The 17470-nt window shown below is 38.4% G+C and overlaps 1 protein-coding gene across 8 annotated transcripts in view; it reads right to left on the bottom strand.

Annotated features, from left to right (window-relative positions):
* Positions 1 to 17470, bottom strand: part of LOC119825216 (ABI family member 3 binding protein) — a 213737-nt gene that overhangs the window by 117444 nt on the left and 78823 nt on the right. For all 8 annotated transcript variants that reach the window (XM_038345948.1, XM_038345949.1, XM_038345951.1 and 5 more), the window contains exons 3-4: positions 11958 to 12026; positions 6930 to 7062 (exon numbers count right to left, since the gene is read on the bottom strand). In XM_038345948.1, the coding sequence (XP_038201876.1) occupies positions 6930 to 7062; positions 11958 to 12026 (202 nt within the window). The remainder of the gene's footprint in view (positions 1 to 6929; positions 7063 to 11957; positions 12027 to 17470) is intronic.

The raw sequence follows: 17470 nt of genomic DNA, 5'->3' as shown, positions 1-17470 counted from the left end.
CCTTGTATCAAAGGATTCCTCCCAGCATCCTTTTTGTTAATGTTCTTTCTTTACAGTGACTGGACAGAAATTCTACTCTCACTCCGTCCCCTCAGTGATCTCTCCCTCTTTTATTCTAACTACAGCAGAGTAGACTTCTTGGTAATTTATACCACATTATTACTTATAAGCACATCAATCTTTCCTTTGACTTTCCAAAGAAGGTGTGTAGTTGTTTTGGGACCTACCAAAGCAACAATAAAATGAACCCTGTCACTATATTTCAATACAAGCACAGTCTACTATTTTTCACCTTCTTAATAATAAAAATATTTGCATCCCTTTATACTCTGGTGTGTGCCGTCTTTAGCAGACTGAATCATCTAATGATAAAATACGATGAATAAACTAAGCTTCTATAAGTTTCACATCTATCTTAAAATTTTCCCTGAGTCCTGTCCTTGCATAATCCACATTTCTGTGAATTTATCATTTCCCCTTCCCCCACATGTCTAATCTTGTTTCAGATTCATGTATTCTTTCCCACATTATTTCTCATGCAGTCATCTTTTCTATTCTTCAAAGCATTTAGTATATTATTTTTGAATGCTTGTGGTAAATTTCAAACTGATCCCCTGGCCAATAATTTTATAGAGAAGATAAGAACTTAGAAACTTATACTGGGTTTAGTAATTAACAGATCACCGATGACAAACACATCTCTGTAAAAACAGAGGGAAAAGTACGTCCTCCAACAAAAAAATGGATGGGAATGCTGTAAAAATCAAGAGCATAAGAAAAGCCTTGAAGATTAAGAGGTTGAAAAGAAGTGTGGAAGATAGAACAGGACCAAGAGAAGTTTTCTTGGTTACACAAACCTTGAGTCTCTTTGCATGCAGGAGGCAGGATACCAGTGGCAATGAAGGAGCAACTGAGAGAGACAAGAGACTGACCACCAAGGGACCAAAGGCTTAATGGATATGACAAAAAAAAATGGAATCAGAAGTAGTGAAGTCAGAAGTGTGATCCTCAGAGGAGAGAGATATGAGCAGAGGTCAAGATGAATCTGGGATGGAGGAGTAAGCTGACAGTGATCAGTCTAGATTTCCTCAGCATCATTTAAGATATGGTGGACTAAGATATGGAAAATAGCCAAGGAACATGGCCAGTGTGCTACTGTCAGGATACGGACTACAGAGAAATGCTTTGTGTCTGTGTGGGAACAGAGAAGGAAAAGATGAGGATGCAGATATGAGTACTTCTGTCTAACAAAACCATATGACTTGGGCACTATAGAAAATGAAATGCAGAAGTAAATGCATATACAAGCTAGGGTGTAGGGAGAATCAATATATTTCAAAGTAATAAGAGAAGTGAGATGATGCTTCCAGAAAAGGGGTATCAGTTCAGTTTTGTCAGGTTGATTTTGAGGTAATAGCAACACAGAACAGAAAATGAGGACAGCTCCCTGCTTAATCATTTAGCTTGTGCTTACCACCAGCCTGGGAACATGACCCCTACTCTTACAGAATACTATAATGCAAGGCAAAACAAGTAACAAGACTCCATGTTCAATCAAGTGAGAATTCACAGGTAGGAGAAGAGCCTACTTTTTAGAGTATCTAGAAGAAAAAATTATAATAAAATTTATATCCCTCTTGAATCACCAAAAAGAGAATGCTAATTCTACACTAAACAAATGAAGAATGAAAATGTTAGACAAATAAATTATAAAGCTGAAAAAGCCATCTTAAAAGCCTCGACAAACTGGAGGAATGGAGAAGACAAAAAGCAATCAATGTTAAATCTAATTTTGGCTAAAAAAATCTTATCCTTCTTCTACATCAGCTTGACAAGTTCTTGTTTGGTCTTAGACTGAGGACAAATGTTACCTTCTTCATTCAAAGACCAATGAGCACAAAACCATAAATGAAACACATCTACTCTCCAGCATGAACTGAGGAAAGAATCCAAAATTGTGGGAAGCCCAGACAGATGCGTGAGAGTACAGCTAGAAATAGGCTGCAAAGCTAGGGCAATAACCCATGAATACACCGAAGCATAAAGCAGAACACAAGGTATCCTTATTGGAAACTTACTAAGTCAGAACTTTAATATGGAAAGCCCAAACTCAAGGCATAAGAGAACAACTTGTCCAAAAACATTCTCTGCATGGGATAATGGAGGTTTCTAGAAACCAACTTGAAATGTTTTTCTAAATCAATCTTTACAGAAGGTTTATTGGTTTAAAGTAACCCCATTTGTGTTTCTGTGGCAATCCAAGGGCAGTCAGATTCCAGTGGCTTTTAAAGAGGGTACTGCTGAAAGAAAATCTCAGCTAGATTAGTCTTCTAATTTTCAAGACATAATCACCCCCTTTAGCTGTTATTGTTTATTCTAACCCATTGGATTGTCTAACTTCATAAAAATACAGCAAGACTAGATGACAGTAGATTTCTCCAAGTCTGTTTCTAATTATTGCCTTTCTGGTAGAGGCATTTGGGTGTTTACAATGTGTACAGTAATTTTGGTGCTTTTTTAAAAATTGTTTTTATTGAACTATATATTTTTCTTCACTCCTCTACCTTCCTCGCCCCTTCCCATGATCCCCACACTCCCAATTTACTCAGGAGATCTTGTCTTTTTCTACTTCTATTGTAGATTAGATCCATGCATATCTCTCTGAGGATCCTCTTCATTGTCTAGGTTTTCTGGGATTGTGAATTGTAGGCAGGTTTTTCTTTGCTTTATGTCTAAAAGCCATTTATGAGTGAGTATATATTATATTTGTCTCTCTGGGTCTAGGTTACCTCACTCAATATGATGTTTTCTAGATCCATCCATTAGCCCACAAATTTTAAGATGTTATTATTTTTTCTGCTATGTAGTACTCCATTGTGCAAATGTATCACATCTTTTTTATCCATTCTTTGGTTGAGGGGAATTTAGGTTGCTTCCAGGTTCTGGTTATGACAAATAATGCTGTTATGAACATAGCTGAGTACATGTCCTTGTGGTATGATTATGACTGAGCATCCTTTGGGTACATAGCCAAAAGTGGTACTGCTGGGTCTTGAGGTAGGTTGTTTACTAATTTTCTGAGAAATCACCATATTAATATTCAAAGTGGCTGTACCAATTTGCACTCCACCAGCAATGGAGGAGTGTTTCCTTTACCTCACATTCTCTCCAGCATAAGCAGTCATCAGTGTTTTTTGATATTGGCCATTCTGACAGGTGTAAGACAGACTCTCAGAGTTGTTTTGATTTTCATTTCTCTGATGGCTAAGGATGTTGTACATTTTTAAAGTGTCTTTTAGCCATTTTAGATTCATCTGTTGAGAGCTCTCTGTTTAGGTCTGTACTCCATTTTTATTGGATTATTTGTTCTCTGATGACCAATTTCTTGAGTTCTCTGTATATCTTGGGGATCAGCCCTCTGTCCAAGCAAGAGGAATTTTTCTCAAGCACAACAAAAGCTTAGAATGTCAGCTCATTACTAACTGTGCTGACTTGGGAGCAAAGATGCCTGGAAAAGCAGACTCCACAAGTACTTAAAATACTCCTTTTCAGCCATGACTCTTGAATTCTTCTCCAAGTCATACCTTAACAGGTCCCTATTTTTCCAACTCCGATTTGAAAAGATGCAATTGTTTTGACATGATACTTACAGAGTCTTTTGAAAACTTTACTCAAAGTAGAATTTTAATACTGCAATTTGATATCCATGACTCTATTGATTTAATGACACGGGCAGGGCCAGAATTGGTGAGCCAGGGGTAAGGCTGAGATGTATTTACGATCTGAGTCAGACGAGCCTTAGAGTCTATGGCGTAGCTCTCAGACATCTGCTCCGACATTCTCTAAAATGCTCTGTCCATCTGCGCTGCCAGCTGTGGCAACCTCTGTCCATCAGAACCAAGAGTAGATAAATTCTTCATGGAAAAGTCAGCTTTACTCAAGCATAAATAAGGGAAGTCACAAGGCACTGGAAGGCACAGCTGCACATGCTCCAAGAATTTGCCTGGCTACTCCTGATCTTGGTGGAAGACATCACCTCAAGGATTTATCAAGCGAGCTGAGCAACCATTAAAACCAAACTGGGTTTTGCTATAAGACTATCAAATTCCCTTCCTCTTTCTCGTCTTCTCTCCCTCACTCCTCTTCTTTTTTGTTGTTGTTGATTTGGTTTGGTTTATTGGCGGGAGGGGGAGCAACTCCAACCCACACATTATTTTCTTGGTATTGGCACACTGAACTACTCCACTAAGAGCTGGAATTATCATAAAACAAATATGCACTTTCAAGAGTATTTTCCAAGTAAAATAAGTCATGGGCTTAGTGGTGGGTAAAATAAGAAATATTTCAGATTTTTTGAAACATTTAAAAATTATTTTTTAAAAAGAGTTTTGGAAATAATCATCCACACACTTTTTTCCAAGTACTTTATTCCTTGAGGACCATCGACACAGGAAGGAAAATTGGATTTCATTTCTTTTCAGCTTAGATTTCCTAATCAGAGTAATTTTAAAGGCACTTTTGAGAACTCGCAAAGACTTTAAAAGGCTTTTCATTTCAGCTCAGTTTAAACAAGAGTAAAACCGTACAAAAATGATCTCACAACCCTTAGTTATTCTTAATGCAAGGGAAGTGCATGTTAAGTGTAATGGGTCTACACTACTCCAGGAGAGCTACGATGAAAAATGCCACAGCACAAAATGTGAAGAGGATTTCCAGCAAGCAGAGTTCTTACAGCCTGCTTAAGAGAATATAGGCAAAGTCAGAAAGACAGTTAAATATACATCCTGTATGCACTCCTGCAATGCAGCAACTCCAACTGGAAGAACTTTTGGCCCAAGGAATTAGATCATACACTCAAAGTCTTGTATGAGGATGTTTATAGAAGCTATAAAACTTAAAAACAATCACCAACACAGTTTATTTTTTATTTTTATTTTATGTGCATTGGCATTTTGTCTGTATGTACATAGTAGCGTCATATGTGTGCAATGCCCTCAGAGGACAACAGAGGTGCCTATCCTCTAGAACTGGAGGAAAGATGGTTATGAACTGCCATGTGGGTGCTGGGAGTTGAAACCTGGTCCTCTGAAAGAGCAACTAGTGCTCTTAACCACTAAGCCATCTCTCCAGTCTCATTGATACAATTCTTGTGCCTACCAGCAGAGTGCATCTCTCAACCCTCATCAAAGAAACATCTATTTGCAGTAGGTAAGACCCACAACTGCACAATATGTGGAGAATAAGATACTGTGTTCTGTTTCTTAATGCTATCAAATATAAAATATCAAAATTTATAACTCAAACTGTACCAGTTTTACAGATTTTACTGTGTTTAAATTGTATGTCACATTTTTTTCTTTTAAAGTAGGAATGCAACTTTTCTCAAATTTGAAATAATTTCTACTGTATTTAAACAAGAACTACAGAAAACCCCTTTTAAAGGTCTTGAGGCTTGAAATTTTTTCAAACTTACATGGTTATAACTTTTGAATTTTGATACTTACATAGTAAATAATTATGAGAAGCAAATACTCTACTTAAACCATTTAGGATGATGGTTCAATGTTTAACACATTGCTCATTTCAGACAGGGCCAAAGATTGTGTGGGGTTTAAGGACAAATGAGTTACAGTTACCTAAATACATAGCTGACTGTTTTAATTGTTCTGAAAAAGAACACCCCTCTGTGTCACCTCTCAGTGTCACCCCTCTTAATTCTCCCTGTGTGTGCACATTTTCTAAGCCAGTCTTTATTAATATCAGTGGGCATCAGAATCATGTAGAATTCTTGTTGAAACAGATAGCTGAGACCCATACTTAATTTCTGACCCAATGATTTTGGCGGTGGGCAGTCTTTAAGTTTACATGTTACATGTTCCCCAAAGATGGCAATAATATAGTTTGATCACGCTTCAAAAAACTTCTGCTTCAAACACTCTTGAATTCTCAGAATAAAGATCAATATTTAGGAGGAGGAGGCAGGAAGATCCAGAGTTTGAGGTCACCTGAGTTACAGAGTAGGAGATCATCTCCAAGTGTTGAATTGTTTTAGTACTAGCATCCACTGACAACTGCAATTATCATCAAAAAGCAAGGACTTTGCTGGGCGGTGGTGGTGCTCACCTTTAATCCCAGAACTTGGGAGGCAGAGGCTGAGGAATCTCTGTGAGTTTGAGGCCAGCCTGGTCTACAAGAGCTAGTTCCAGGACAGCTAGGGCTGTTACACAGAGAAACTCTGTCTCGAAAAACAAAACAAAACAAAAACCAAAAAAACAAACAGTAAGTACTTTCAAGAATCAATCACTGAGCAAAGTAAGTCACTGGCTTAGTAGTAAGTAAAATAAGGAATATTTCTTATTATTTCAGAGGATACATACACATGCACACACATGTATATACATTATACTATATGCGCACATATAAGTATACATACGAGTATAGCATATATACACATACACATATATCACTACACATGCATAAAGTGACATATATGTGTTACACACATATTATATAATATATTTATATACATACACACATATATATCACTACACATGCATAAAGAGACATATATATGTGTTTTGTGTGAATGTATATATGCATTAGATATATCCTTTATATCTTTAGTTTACTCATCTGTGCTCTCTGCATGATACCGCCCATTCTGCATGATATTGCCCATTTGGTATATGCTCCTCCCCTTGTATTTGCTCCTTTGCTGATAAATATACATACATATGCTTTCTACTCAGATCCTAGCTTTGTCAGTGGCAGGGTCCCTGTACTAGGTGTCTATGTACCCCTCATAACTAGAACAGTATAGCTAATAGGTGATAAGTAAATGCTAAGGGTCCAAAAGTTTGTACATTTTTCTGAGCATGTGTCAACACTATCAAAAGTAATGAAAACTAATTTCCGTTATGGGGAATTACCTGTCATTGGGACAGTGACTTGGTAATGTCCAGTCATGGTGTGGATTGATGAGGAAACCCCAGGACAGGAAGACTGAACTTGGTGTCAAAGTACCAACCACAAGCTGAAGAGGTTTTCGAGAGCGAGATTTCCCTGTGGAGGCAGCACAAGGTTAATTCCAGACACTGTATCTTTTTTTAACTTAATTTTTTATTGATTTTTTTTGGGGGGGGGGGAAATTTCACATCATGCATCCCAATCTCAGTTCCTCCATATCTGCTCCTCACCCTGATAGCATCCCCCAAAAAGAAAAATTAAAAAAATACTAAATTCAAAACAAAGCAAACAAACAACCCAACTCCTCCATCTTCCCTGCCCTCCCCCCAACCTCTTCATTTACCTTAGTGTCCCTGGGAGCTATGGTGAGGACACAGTACCTTTGGATTGTTGTTGTGAGTAAAATGCATGCACAAAGAAGACTTGGTTGGATGATACTCCTTTCCTTTTTGGTTTAGCTTTAATCATGTCAAGATATTGAGTCATTTCTGGACTTTATGAGAGTGTTTTTAAAAATAATATAATTTTATCAATTCTTTGAGAAGTTCATAGCTTTTCATACAGTCTATAAAATAGATTTTTGTCCATGAATTTAAACATGAATCAAAGGAAATACTTTATTGTTCTTGGGTGTGTGTGTTTATATATGCATATATGTGTGTATGTGCATATTTATCTGTATTTACATATACATATATATATATATATATATATATATATATATATATATATACCATGTGCAATCATATCTAGCTTTAGTTTTCCTGTGAGTCCATCATTATGGAGGTGTTGGCTATAATGAGTGGAGTAAATACCCATACACATTCGGTTTGTCTTATTTCTTCCATGGATAAATTAAAAATGTGTCTTTTAGACCAGTGGTTCTCAACCTGGTGGGTCATGAACCTTTTGGGGGTCACATATCAGGTATCCTGTCTCTCAGATATTTACATTACAAATCATAACAGTAGCAAAATTACAGTTATGAAGTACCAAAAGAATAATTTTCTGGTTGGGGGGGGTCATCACGTCATGTGAAACTATATTAAAGGATTGCAACATTAGGAAGGTTGAGAACTATTGTTTTAGACTGAATTAATATCCTCCAAAAAGAATGTAACATTATTATGGAAGTTGTAGGTCATATTTTTTAAAATCTAATCTTAAAGTGTAATCTCCTTTGCTATAACATTATACTAAGCATATGCTTACAGTAAGCCCACAAATGGAATGCTGCATACATTTTTAATAACACTGTAAGGTGGGGGTCATACAGGAAGTGCAGTTGCTCTGATGGTACTAATTGTATTTGAGAAATACCATAGGTTATGCTGATGAATGAATATAGTCTTTTCAAACTCACAGGGGTAAGGGTGTGGGGGTAGGCATTTCAATTTCAAAAATTATTTGAAACTATAGAAATGAGAAGTTGGGAAAAAGGAAGGAGTTTGAATACAGGTTCAACCAGGGAAATAAAATCCAGATTTGAAAAATAAGTCTCATAAAACTGTATTGTCACCCTCTTTACTCCATGAGACTGGGCATATTGTGTTGATTGTAGGAATAACTTTTGTTTTCTCAGTGTAATGGGCTTGGAATAACACAGCACAGTGCCTGGGACCTTTATTAAAGTGTATAAGACAGGACCCCATAAGCGAGTGTAATGGTGATTATTTGAATCAAACACTCTTGAAAACTGCCATGTCTGTTTCTTTGAGTTCTGTCAATTATGACTCCAGGAAGAAAGCTTCTGGATCCAAAATTTACACAATGTAGTGATCTAAAATGCCTCATTCTAATACAGTTGATTTATTTATGGGGTGCTGTAGCTTTCAAAATTTGCATACACTGTGTAATGTTCAAAGCAGAGTAAATCTGTATCCTTAAACAACTGTCATTTCCTTATGGTGAAGTATCAACACCTTCAACTTTTAAAAAATAAACAGAATTTTTTTATTACATATGGCTGTATGACTTCAGTGAGTGTCCCCATGCTGAAAGCTTGGTTTTCATATCATGCTGCTCCTGGGAGTTATGAGTAAGCCATAATGGGACAGGTTTAGACCTTTGGGGTCTTCCCTAAAAAGACTGTAGAATCCTAGTCTCTTTCTCTTTCTCGTTTTTTTGTTTGTTTGTTTGGTTGGTTGCTTTTTTTTGCATTTTGATCATAAATTGAGCATTAATGCCCTAAAGAATGATATCCATTGATTATGGAATCAAACTTCTACACTTGATCTCAGCCAAAAGGCTGAGAAGTGATGGAATCAAACTTCTAAAACTAAGGTTATCTTGGGTATTTGACATAGTAACAGAACACTAAAAACTTAATTAAAGAATTTGACCTCTTAAGGATGTCTAAAGTCATTTATGGATAGCATAAGAGTTGATGGCTGCAAACACTCATGTACTCTTCTCTATAAACTTTTCAGAGGCATCTGTCATCATGCCTTGCAGATAGTGATTTGAGTGGTCTACATTTGACCTCCAAGGAGAAGAGATGAGGGCCTTGACTGAAGGTAGGGGGCACACACAGCTTAGAAACAAACACTGAGGTAATTGTATTATTCTTCTCTTTCTGAGTTGACTTGTCATAAATGTAATGCACAAGCATATTTTATAGATAAACAATAAAGATTAGAAAAGTCTCAAGGCGCCGGGCGGTGGTGATGCACGCCTTTAATCCCAGCACTCGGGAGGCAGAGGCAGGCGGATCTCTGTGAGTTCGATGCCAACCTGGGCTACAAGAGCTAGTTCCGGGACAGTCTCCAAAAGCTACAGAAGAAACTCTGTCTCGAAAAACCAAAAAAAAAAAAAAAAAAAAAAAAAAAAAAAAAAAAAAAAAAAAAAAAAAAGAAAGAAAGAAAGAAAGAAAGAAAGAAAGAAAGAAAGAAAGAAAGAAAGAAAGAAAGAAAAGTCTCAAGGGTGTTCAAAGTCACGTAGAATGCAAGGTAAAAACTCATATTTGGGATTTGGGTTTCCTTGATTATTTTCTTAATTTCCTTTATAATGAATCCTTGGCTCTGCTCACAATATTTGAGGAGATGAAATGCAGCTTAGAGATGAAAAAATGTATATTTCATTTCCCCAAGGGATCCTAAACTTGCATGATCAAATGATTATGTCACTAACTTGGTGGTTTTAATATGAAAAAGATTAGCTAATTATAATCTACGTGGCAGATGCAAATGTAAAACAAATGGAAGTGATTCCATCAGTCACTGCTTCTCTCCCAGATGCAGAATACCAAAACAAAGATGACATCCACTGCCTGAGAGGAAAGGTGGACTGTCGCATGCTGAACAGGGTGACGCAACTTCCTGAGCTAGGAATGAGGAAATGAGAAATAATTTCCAGAACTAGTGTCAGAAAACTTGAAATGAAATGAAGGTAGAAATTAATACTTAAGTTACAAGAGCCTCAGTAGTCTAATTTTCTTTATAATTTTTATTTATATAATCAGGGTTACATGAACAATCAGTTCAGTGACTAGCCAAATCAAATCAGATTCTAAAATACAACAGTCACGTTTATTGTTCAGAATTTTAAAACACTGTTTTGTGATACTAAGTCTTCCCCTTTGCTTCAAGATTCTTCATCATTTAATGCTACTTGTAGAAGAAATAACGAAAGTCAAAGAAAAGGAGAGAAGGGTGTTGGAAACTGAGTTATGGTGACCAGCCCTGTGTTGCTACACTGGGAACAAATTCAGAGTAGCCAAGGCCCCTACGCTCTGTGTAGTAGAAGTGCCAAATGCTATTCCTCCCATCTGATCCCTCCAGATAAGCAGAACAAACACACAGAGATGCTTTTCTGTGTGACATAACATTGAGGGTTACTCAAAAGGCAAAAGTGGATAGGGAATGACTGAGTGGAGAAGAGTTCACACTAGAGAAAGCAAAGCAAAACTCTGCGGTCGATACTGTCCACAGGAAAGAAGATGCTCTTTTGGAGGACAAAATGTTGTCCTTCAGAGCAATGTTCCTATATGTCTTACTAATTGGACATGGCAAGCTTTTAATCTTTTGTCTTTAGTTTTACTCATGTGCTGTGGTTAGATATGCCAGTGAGAGCAATTTAAAGGAGAAAGGGTTAATTTTTGCTCACAATTCAAGAGTACTTCATTCATAGCAGAGAAGTCAAGACAGAAGGAGCTTGAACTAGCTGGTGGGGCACACACACAACCAAGAAGCAGAGACTGAAGGATTCATGCACTCAGCTAGTCTCTTCCTTTTATGTGGTCCAGGACCAGAACTCAGGGAATCGTATTGCCCACTGTTAGGTATTTCCATCTCAATCAACCTAATTGACATAACCCCTCACAGGCACACCCATTTACCAAATAATTGCTAACAGGTGTGTCAAGAGGAATGTTTCCAAGATGATTTCAGCTCCTGTCAAGTTGGTAACAATATCACAGTCATGTTGAAGTTTTACTCTTATTCATATGTATTTTATATCCATTTTCTGTCTCCAGCCTTCCTGATCTGAGAGTAGCCCAGAAGGGAAAGACACAGAGTAAATAAAAGCAAAGCTCTGGTCTCTACAGTATATACACAAACAAGATATCCTTTTCAAACAAATGGTTTCCTCAAGCTAAGGTTAGACATAAAGCTTTGTCTTTAAAATCTGAAAGGCCAATAGTGGGCAAGAGGTCACCCTTTATAGAATACAACTAGCCAAAATGACACTGACCATAGGCCAGGATCTGTGTTAACTCACCCCTCACAATAACCAAGGTGAAGAGAGCATGTTAACTGTCTAAACCCCAGAGTAGGCAGTGACAAGAAGCAGCAATGCCTACTTATGCTGAGAGTAGTACTGAGGAGCAGGCTATGCTACTCATCCCACAGGGTAAGTTGCAGACTCTGGACTGATACCATCTATACCCACATTGCTAAGCCATTCCCAAAGCATTTCAACTCGAGCATGCAGCGGAAGATGAACTGCATGGTGGATAGGTAAGTACAAGAAATCTAGAGCAAGGACTGTACCTGAACATGACTTCTTCTGACTGGGAGGAGGAGCGGGTCGCACGACTATCAGATACTTTGGCTCCGCATCTGAAACAACAACAACATTATCTTTCAGCAAAACCCTTTCCTTCAGAACCAGCACAGCAATTAGCACATCCATGTCCCGAATGAATGTTTGCTGGTGTTAAACTCTCTCTGACCCCAGTACCACTGAAAGAGAAGACCCAAGAACTGGAAAATTAATACTTTCTAAAAAGCCCAGTAAGTCTTAGAAATGAAAATTAGATCCATATTTTCAAACCCAAATGGGCTTGGGTGGGGATGAGGTCTTTAAGAACATGCTAGCTACACAGACTTTTCTTTTTTTAAGTAAAATCACCTTATTCTCATTAACTCACAAATGAAAACATCACACAGTTCATTTAAGGAAAACACTCAAAATTCCTGCCCAGTTCCAAACCCTATGTATCTCAGTGACTGTTTCTTCCATCAGAACGTCCATTCTGATGCTGTGCGGCTTTGCTTAAGGCTTTCCCTTTCACTGCCCAGTACATACTTATGCATTTATCCAGCACTAAAAATAAAAAAAACCCTGCAGGTTGAAACTAGAAAAAATAGCTTTTTGTCATCTTTCATGACTCATGTGTCCTTTTGCCTGCATCCCTTCTTTCCACACATCTACTGTTACACACTTGAAAGCCTTTCTCAATTTTAATTCCAGCACTGGGGAGGCAGAAGCAGAAGGTTCTCAGAGTTCAAGGACAGCCTGGTCTACTGAGTTATTCCAGGTCAAAGATATACAGAGAACCTGTCTCAAAAAGTAAAAGTAAAAATAAACGAAATAGAGGCTAAAACAAAGCTGCACAAAGATGGAAAATATATGGAGAACCTTGATACTGTATGCTATTATGCTCTCTTTGGATTGTTTGAATGCTGAGGAAGGAGCAACAGATGCTAAAAGATATTTGTTTATAAATGCTGCTGATCTAATCCAAGAAAGATATCTTGAAAATGCTTTGACTTTAAAATTTGGATCTAAGGACATAATGCTTTGGAAAGGAGTTTCTTTTGTTTTTACAGAAAATGAAACCCTGCGGATTGCTTCTATCCCAATGTGGTATGATAGACCACGCCCTCCTGAAAGGTTGCTGTGAGCAACTTCAGAAAATTACTTCACCCAACTGATGACTGAGATGAACCTGGCACACAGGTTACACCATGAAAGATCTGATTAACAGCGTCCCCATTCAGCAGGAAGCAGTTTGGAGAGAAATAACTACGTCCATATTCCCAGATATTGTTTATAAATGTTCTTTTACATTTAAAGGGGGAAATGATATAGATATGAATAATTTACATTGGTATAAATTTTACTCTATTGATATAAATTTAAGGTCAATTTTGTTATATGTATATGTATATTTCTGATACTGATTAAGGTACTGTGATTCTGTAGTTCATTTAAAAATGTAATGTATAGAGGTTGTTAATGGATAGTCATCAATAATAGTAAAACTTGTAGTTATGTTAGTTAGATTTTCTAGATATATAGAGATATATTTAAGTTACATAAGCATTCTTCATATCTTTCAAAGACTACAGGATACCACATTTTAGATGTTTTAATAACTTAGGGCTTTTCATGACAATGAGACATGTCTGCTCCTGGCAGCACAAGCTACTTCAAGAGGATGATGGGCATCGAAGAGGCTACTTATGGAGTTTGATAGCCATTTTGGCAAGAAACTGCTCTTGCCTGGACTATTGGCATAAACTGGACACAAAGAACCCTCAGAGAGAGGACTGCTGAAGTTGCCTAAAAGTGAGATGATCTTTTGGGGTTCCTGATTCATGAAAGAGTCTGTGAGACATTCTGCAGGACACAGCAGAAAGTGACTGAACTGCCTTCGAAATTTCCTGCTTCGTGGAAATGTCTGCTGGAAACTATGGACCTGAAGGCTGAAGATGGATGCCCCAATGGTACAAAAGAACTTTGGGTGACTGTCCATGTAGCAAGATGTCTCTGTGATTTCTAGAGTTTTGGAAGTAGCTTACTTCTTGTTCACCTAGGTAATATTATATCCTTCTGGAGTCTTTGATGGAGTTGAAGAATAAATAGATAGTTATAGTTTTCCTTAGTTATGATAAAAGATAAAGTAGATATAAATATTGTAATTGTAATTCTTACTTGATAACTGTTTTGTTATATGTAATTTTACTATGTTAAAGTGAAAGCTTTTTTTTGTTTAAACAGAAAAAGGGGAAATGATGTAGGTGTGTCTTCTATCTATCTGATGATTTCATTGGATAATTAATAAAGAAACTGCCTGGCCCATCTGATAGACCGGCCCTTAGGTGGGTGGAGTAGACAGAACAGGAAGAAGGAAGTGAGGTAGATGGCTCAGTCAGATGCCACACCTCTCTTAAGTTAGTCAGACCGCCGTGCCTCTCCTGAGAGAGAAGCCAGACGCAATGAAGTTCCAGCCCAAGATGGACGTACGCTAAAATCTACCTGGTAAGGCACCACTTTGTGGTGCTACACAGATTATTAGATATGGGTTAGTCAAGATGTGAGTAAGAGGCTGAAAATAATGGGCCAGGCAGTATTTAAAAGAATACAATTTGTGTGTTGTTATTTCGGGGTATAAGCTAGCCGGTGGCTGGGAGCTGGGCGGCGGGAAGCCGGCCCATACCTCTTCACTACACATGTGTCCTTTTGCCTGCATCCCTTCTTTCCACACATCTACTGTTACACACTTGAAAGCCTTTCTCAATTTTATATTATACCCACATGCTCATTTACACACACACACACACACACACGTGTGTGTGTGTGTGTGTGTGTGTGTGTGTGTGTGTGTGTGTGTGCCACATGCTTTTCTAGGGCCCCCAGAGGCCAAAAGAAGGCATCAGATTTCCTGGAACTGTAGTTATAAATGGTTGTGAGGTGCCACATGGGTGCTAAGAACCAAATCCCAGTCCTCTGCAAGAGCAGCAGATGCTCTTAACCTCTGATTCATCATTCCAGCCAGATACAGTATATTTGTTAATTATTTGAAAATTTCAAACGTGCATATAATTTATTTTAATAATATTTAGTCCTTACTTCTTCCCCTAACACCTCCTAGACTCAGTCCATGCCCATCCCCAATCTCATGTCTTTTTTTAAACTCCACTGAATCCTATTTTGCAACTCTAGATGAGTCAGAATGGGGTTATCCACCATAGCTTATCATTGAAATATCAGAGACAATCCTTAAAAATATTTAGGCCTTAAATTATGCATGTAAAATTATGTTAAACCCTATTAGATACTATACTTGATTTTAGATAAAAGGCTGAGAAGCGACGTTAAAGCTAAGAGGTGTGAGATTACCCAGTAAGGACTGAGATGTCAGGAGCCATGAAGAGTACAGCAGGTGATAACTCAGGTTCCGATGTCAATCCACCAGAGGAGAGATTGTCTGAATGTGACTCTCACAGCCTTTTAAAAAACTACTCTATCCAAGATGACTGATACAACATATATAAATAAACAAACAGCACCTAGGATGTTGGGCCAAAGTTATCTCAGGGCCTGCACCTTGAGGCCTGTAGGACAGAGAAAAGCCTGGCTTGAGTTTGAAGGACAGTCTCAAAGCTACTTAGTGGGGATGAGACAGCGAAATCTAGGTAGACGTCTCTCTAGCCAGAAGGAGGGCCTGGCTGTCTCTCATTGGCTGGAGGTACCCCTGCATCACATGATGTCACTTAACCTAAGCTGACACTCACAGTAATAAATTGAGTTCCTGCTTTGACTTGACTCCCTATTGCATCTGATTATTCTTTGTCGTGGGGCTGCAGATCTGATTGTCCTGTGTCATGGGGCTGCAGAAGGGGCAGATAGCTCACTCACCTTTCCCTGGGGAATAAGGGAAAAGAAGCCTGGCACTAGAACCTGAAAAGTAGCATTCTATCAGCAGTTTTACTAGGCTAAACTGTTGATGAGTTATTAGCACGCTATTTCTTCAGAAATTTTAAAACCTGAGACTTCTTATTCATCAAATTTGACATGGTTGCTGCAGTCAACCAGAATTCAGCACTACTTGCTCAGGTAGATCTGAGCTATGGAAGAAGCTATAAGAGGCCTTCTTACCCAAGGTTTTAAGGAGCCAACCTCATTTACATGGTTAGCATCTCCCCATTTGTTATAATCTGCCATATGAGTTACTGAGGTGAGCAACCCCAGCAGTCCCTGGAACTCACTTCAGGGCTGTGTCTGCCGCATAGCTGCCTCCTGACCAGACGAACACACAACCATATGACCTCATGATCACAGATAAGGTGTATTCAAGCCTTCCCAGAGCCCCGTGGGCTCGAAAGTGTATCTTGCTTATTTGAAACTCCCTTACCAAGTGCTCAACCCAAATTCAATAACAAGACTACAGTCACCATTGGGTGAGATTATTAGGGTTGTAGAATAATTTAGGTGTCAATAAACTACCATGTAATACATGGTTTCTGTGTTCAAAAAAAACTGTTAATAAATTTATAAACTATTGACACGGTGATTCTGCACACCCTCTGCAATCACCTTGTGTAATCAGAGACACGGTCAGCTTCACAGAGGTGCAACATTTACAGTTACACCCAGATGGTTTAGGCCCTACCATCATCTGGAAGTTCTTTTTATTTTTTTTAACTTTGTGTGTGTGTGTGTGTGTGTGTGTGTGTGTTTGGATGGGTGCATACGCATGTCTGTGAAGGTCAAAGGACACCTTGTGGAAGTCATTTCTCTCCACCATCTGGGTCCCAAGGATCCAACTCAGGTCATAGGACTTAGGGAAAATCACATTAACCTTTCTAAGTCATCGTGCCAAACTCCTGAAAATTTTAATACTTTGATCTTTGAACTTAACTTTGTAATACTATGTCTTGTGGGATGGTGGAATGTGCATGGGAGCAACAGAGCCAGAAATACTAACACTTGTCTTTGAATTTCCACTTCCCTCTTCGCAGAAAGCATTCCTAGTGCAGCAAACTCCAGGTTCCGTGAGACCCTGTCTCAGAGACTAAGGGGTAAAGTAGTAGAAGATACTAGAAGTAGAGTTCTGGCTTCCACAGGAACATGCATAGGCCAGCATGCCTGCACACACACGTGGGCATGTACCACACACACACTAGATGAGGACCAGCAAATCTTGCCTTTGTCTAAGACAGAGGATATAAAGGGAGCTACTGGCAGCCCCAACATGACACACTGTCCACTCAAGCCAGAGCTTGTTTCAGTGGCAAGTAAGGTGGTGTTTAAAGAAACCCAAACCAGTAAGAAACCTCTTTATGCCCATTTTTGCTGTGTTAGCCAACATGGAAGAAAAGGGAAAGACGGGACAATTCCATTTCACTTCAGTTCTCCCTCATTCATAAGTTAAAATGAACACCCATGGAATATGCAGGCCTGTATTGAAGGTGAATAAAAGTTGAGACATTTTGTGCAGCTTTCCCACAGTTCTGCTTAGGAATGCCCATGCATGCAGGAACTACAAAACACT

Source organism: Arvicola amphibius, chromosome 10, assembly GCF_903992535.2.
Source record: "Arvicola amphibius chromosome 10, mArvAmp1.2, whole genome shotgun sequence".
Taxonomy (NCBI): domain Eukaryota; kingdom Metazoa; phylum Chordata; class Mammalia; order Rodentia; family Cricetidae; genus Arvicola; species Arvicola amphibius.
Note: the sequence above shows the minus strand (reverse complement) of the source record. Positions and strands in the feature narration are given on the sequence as shown.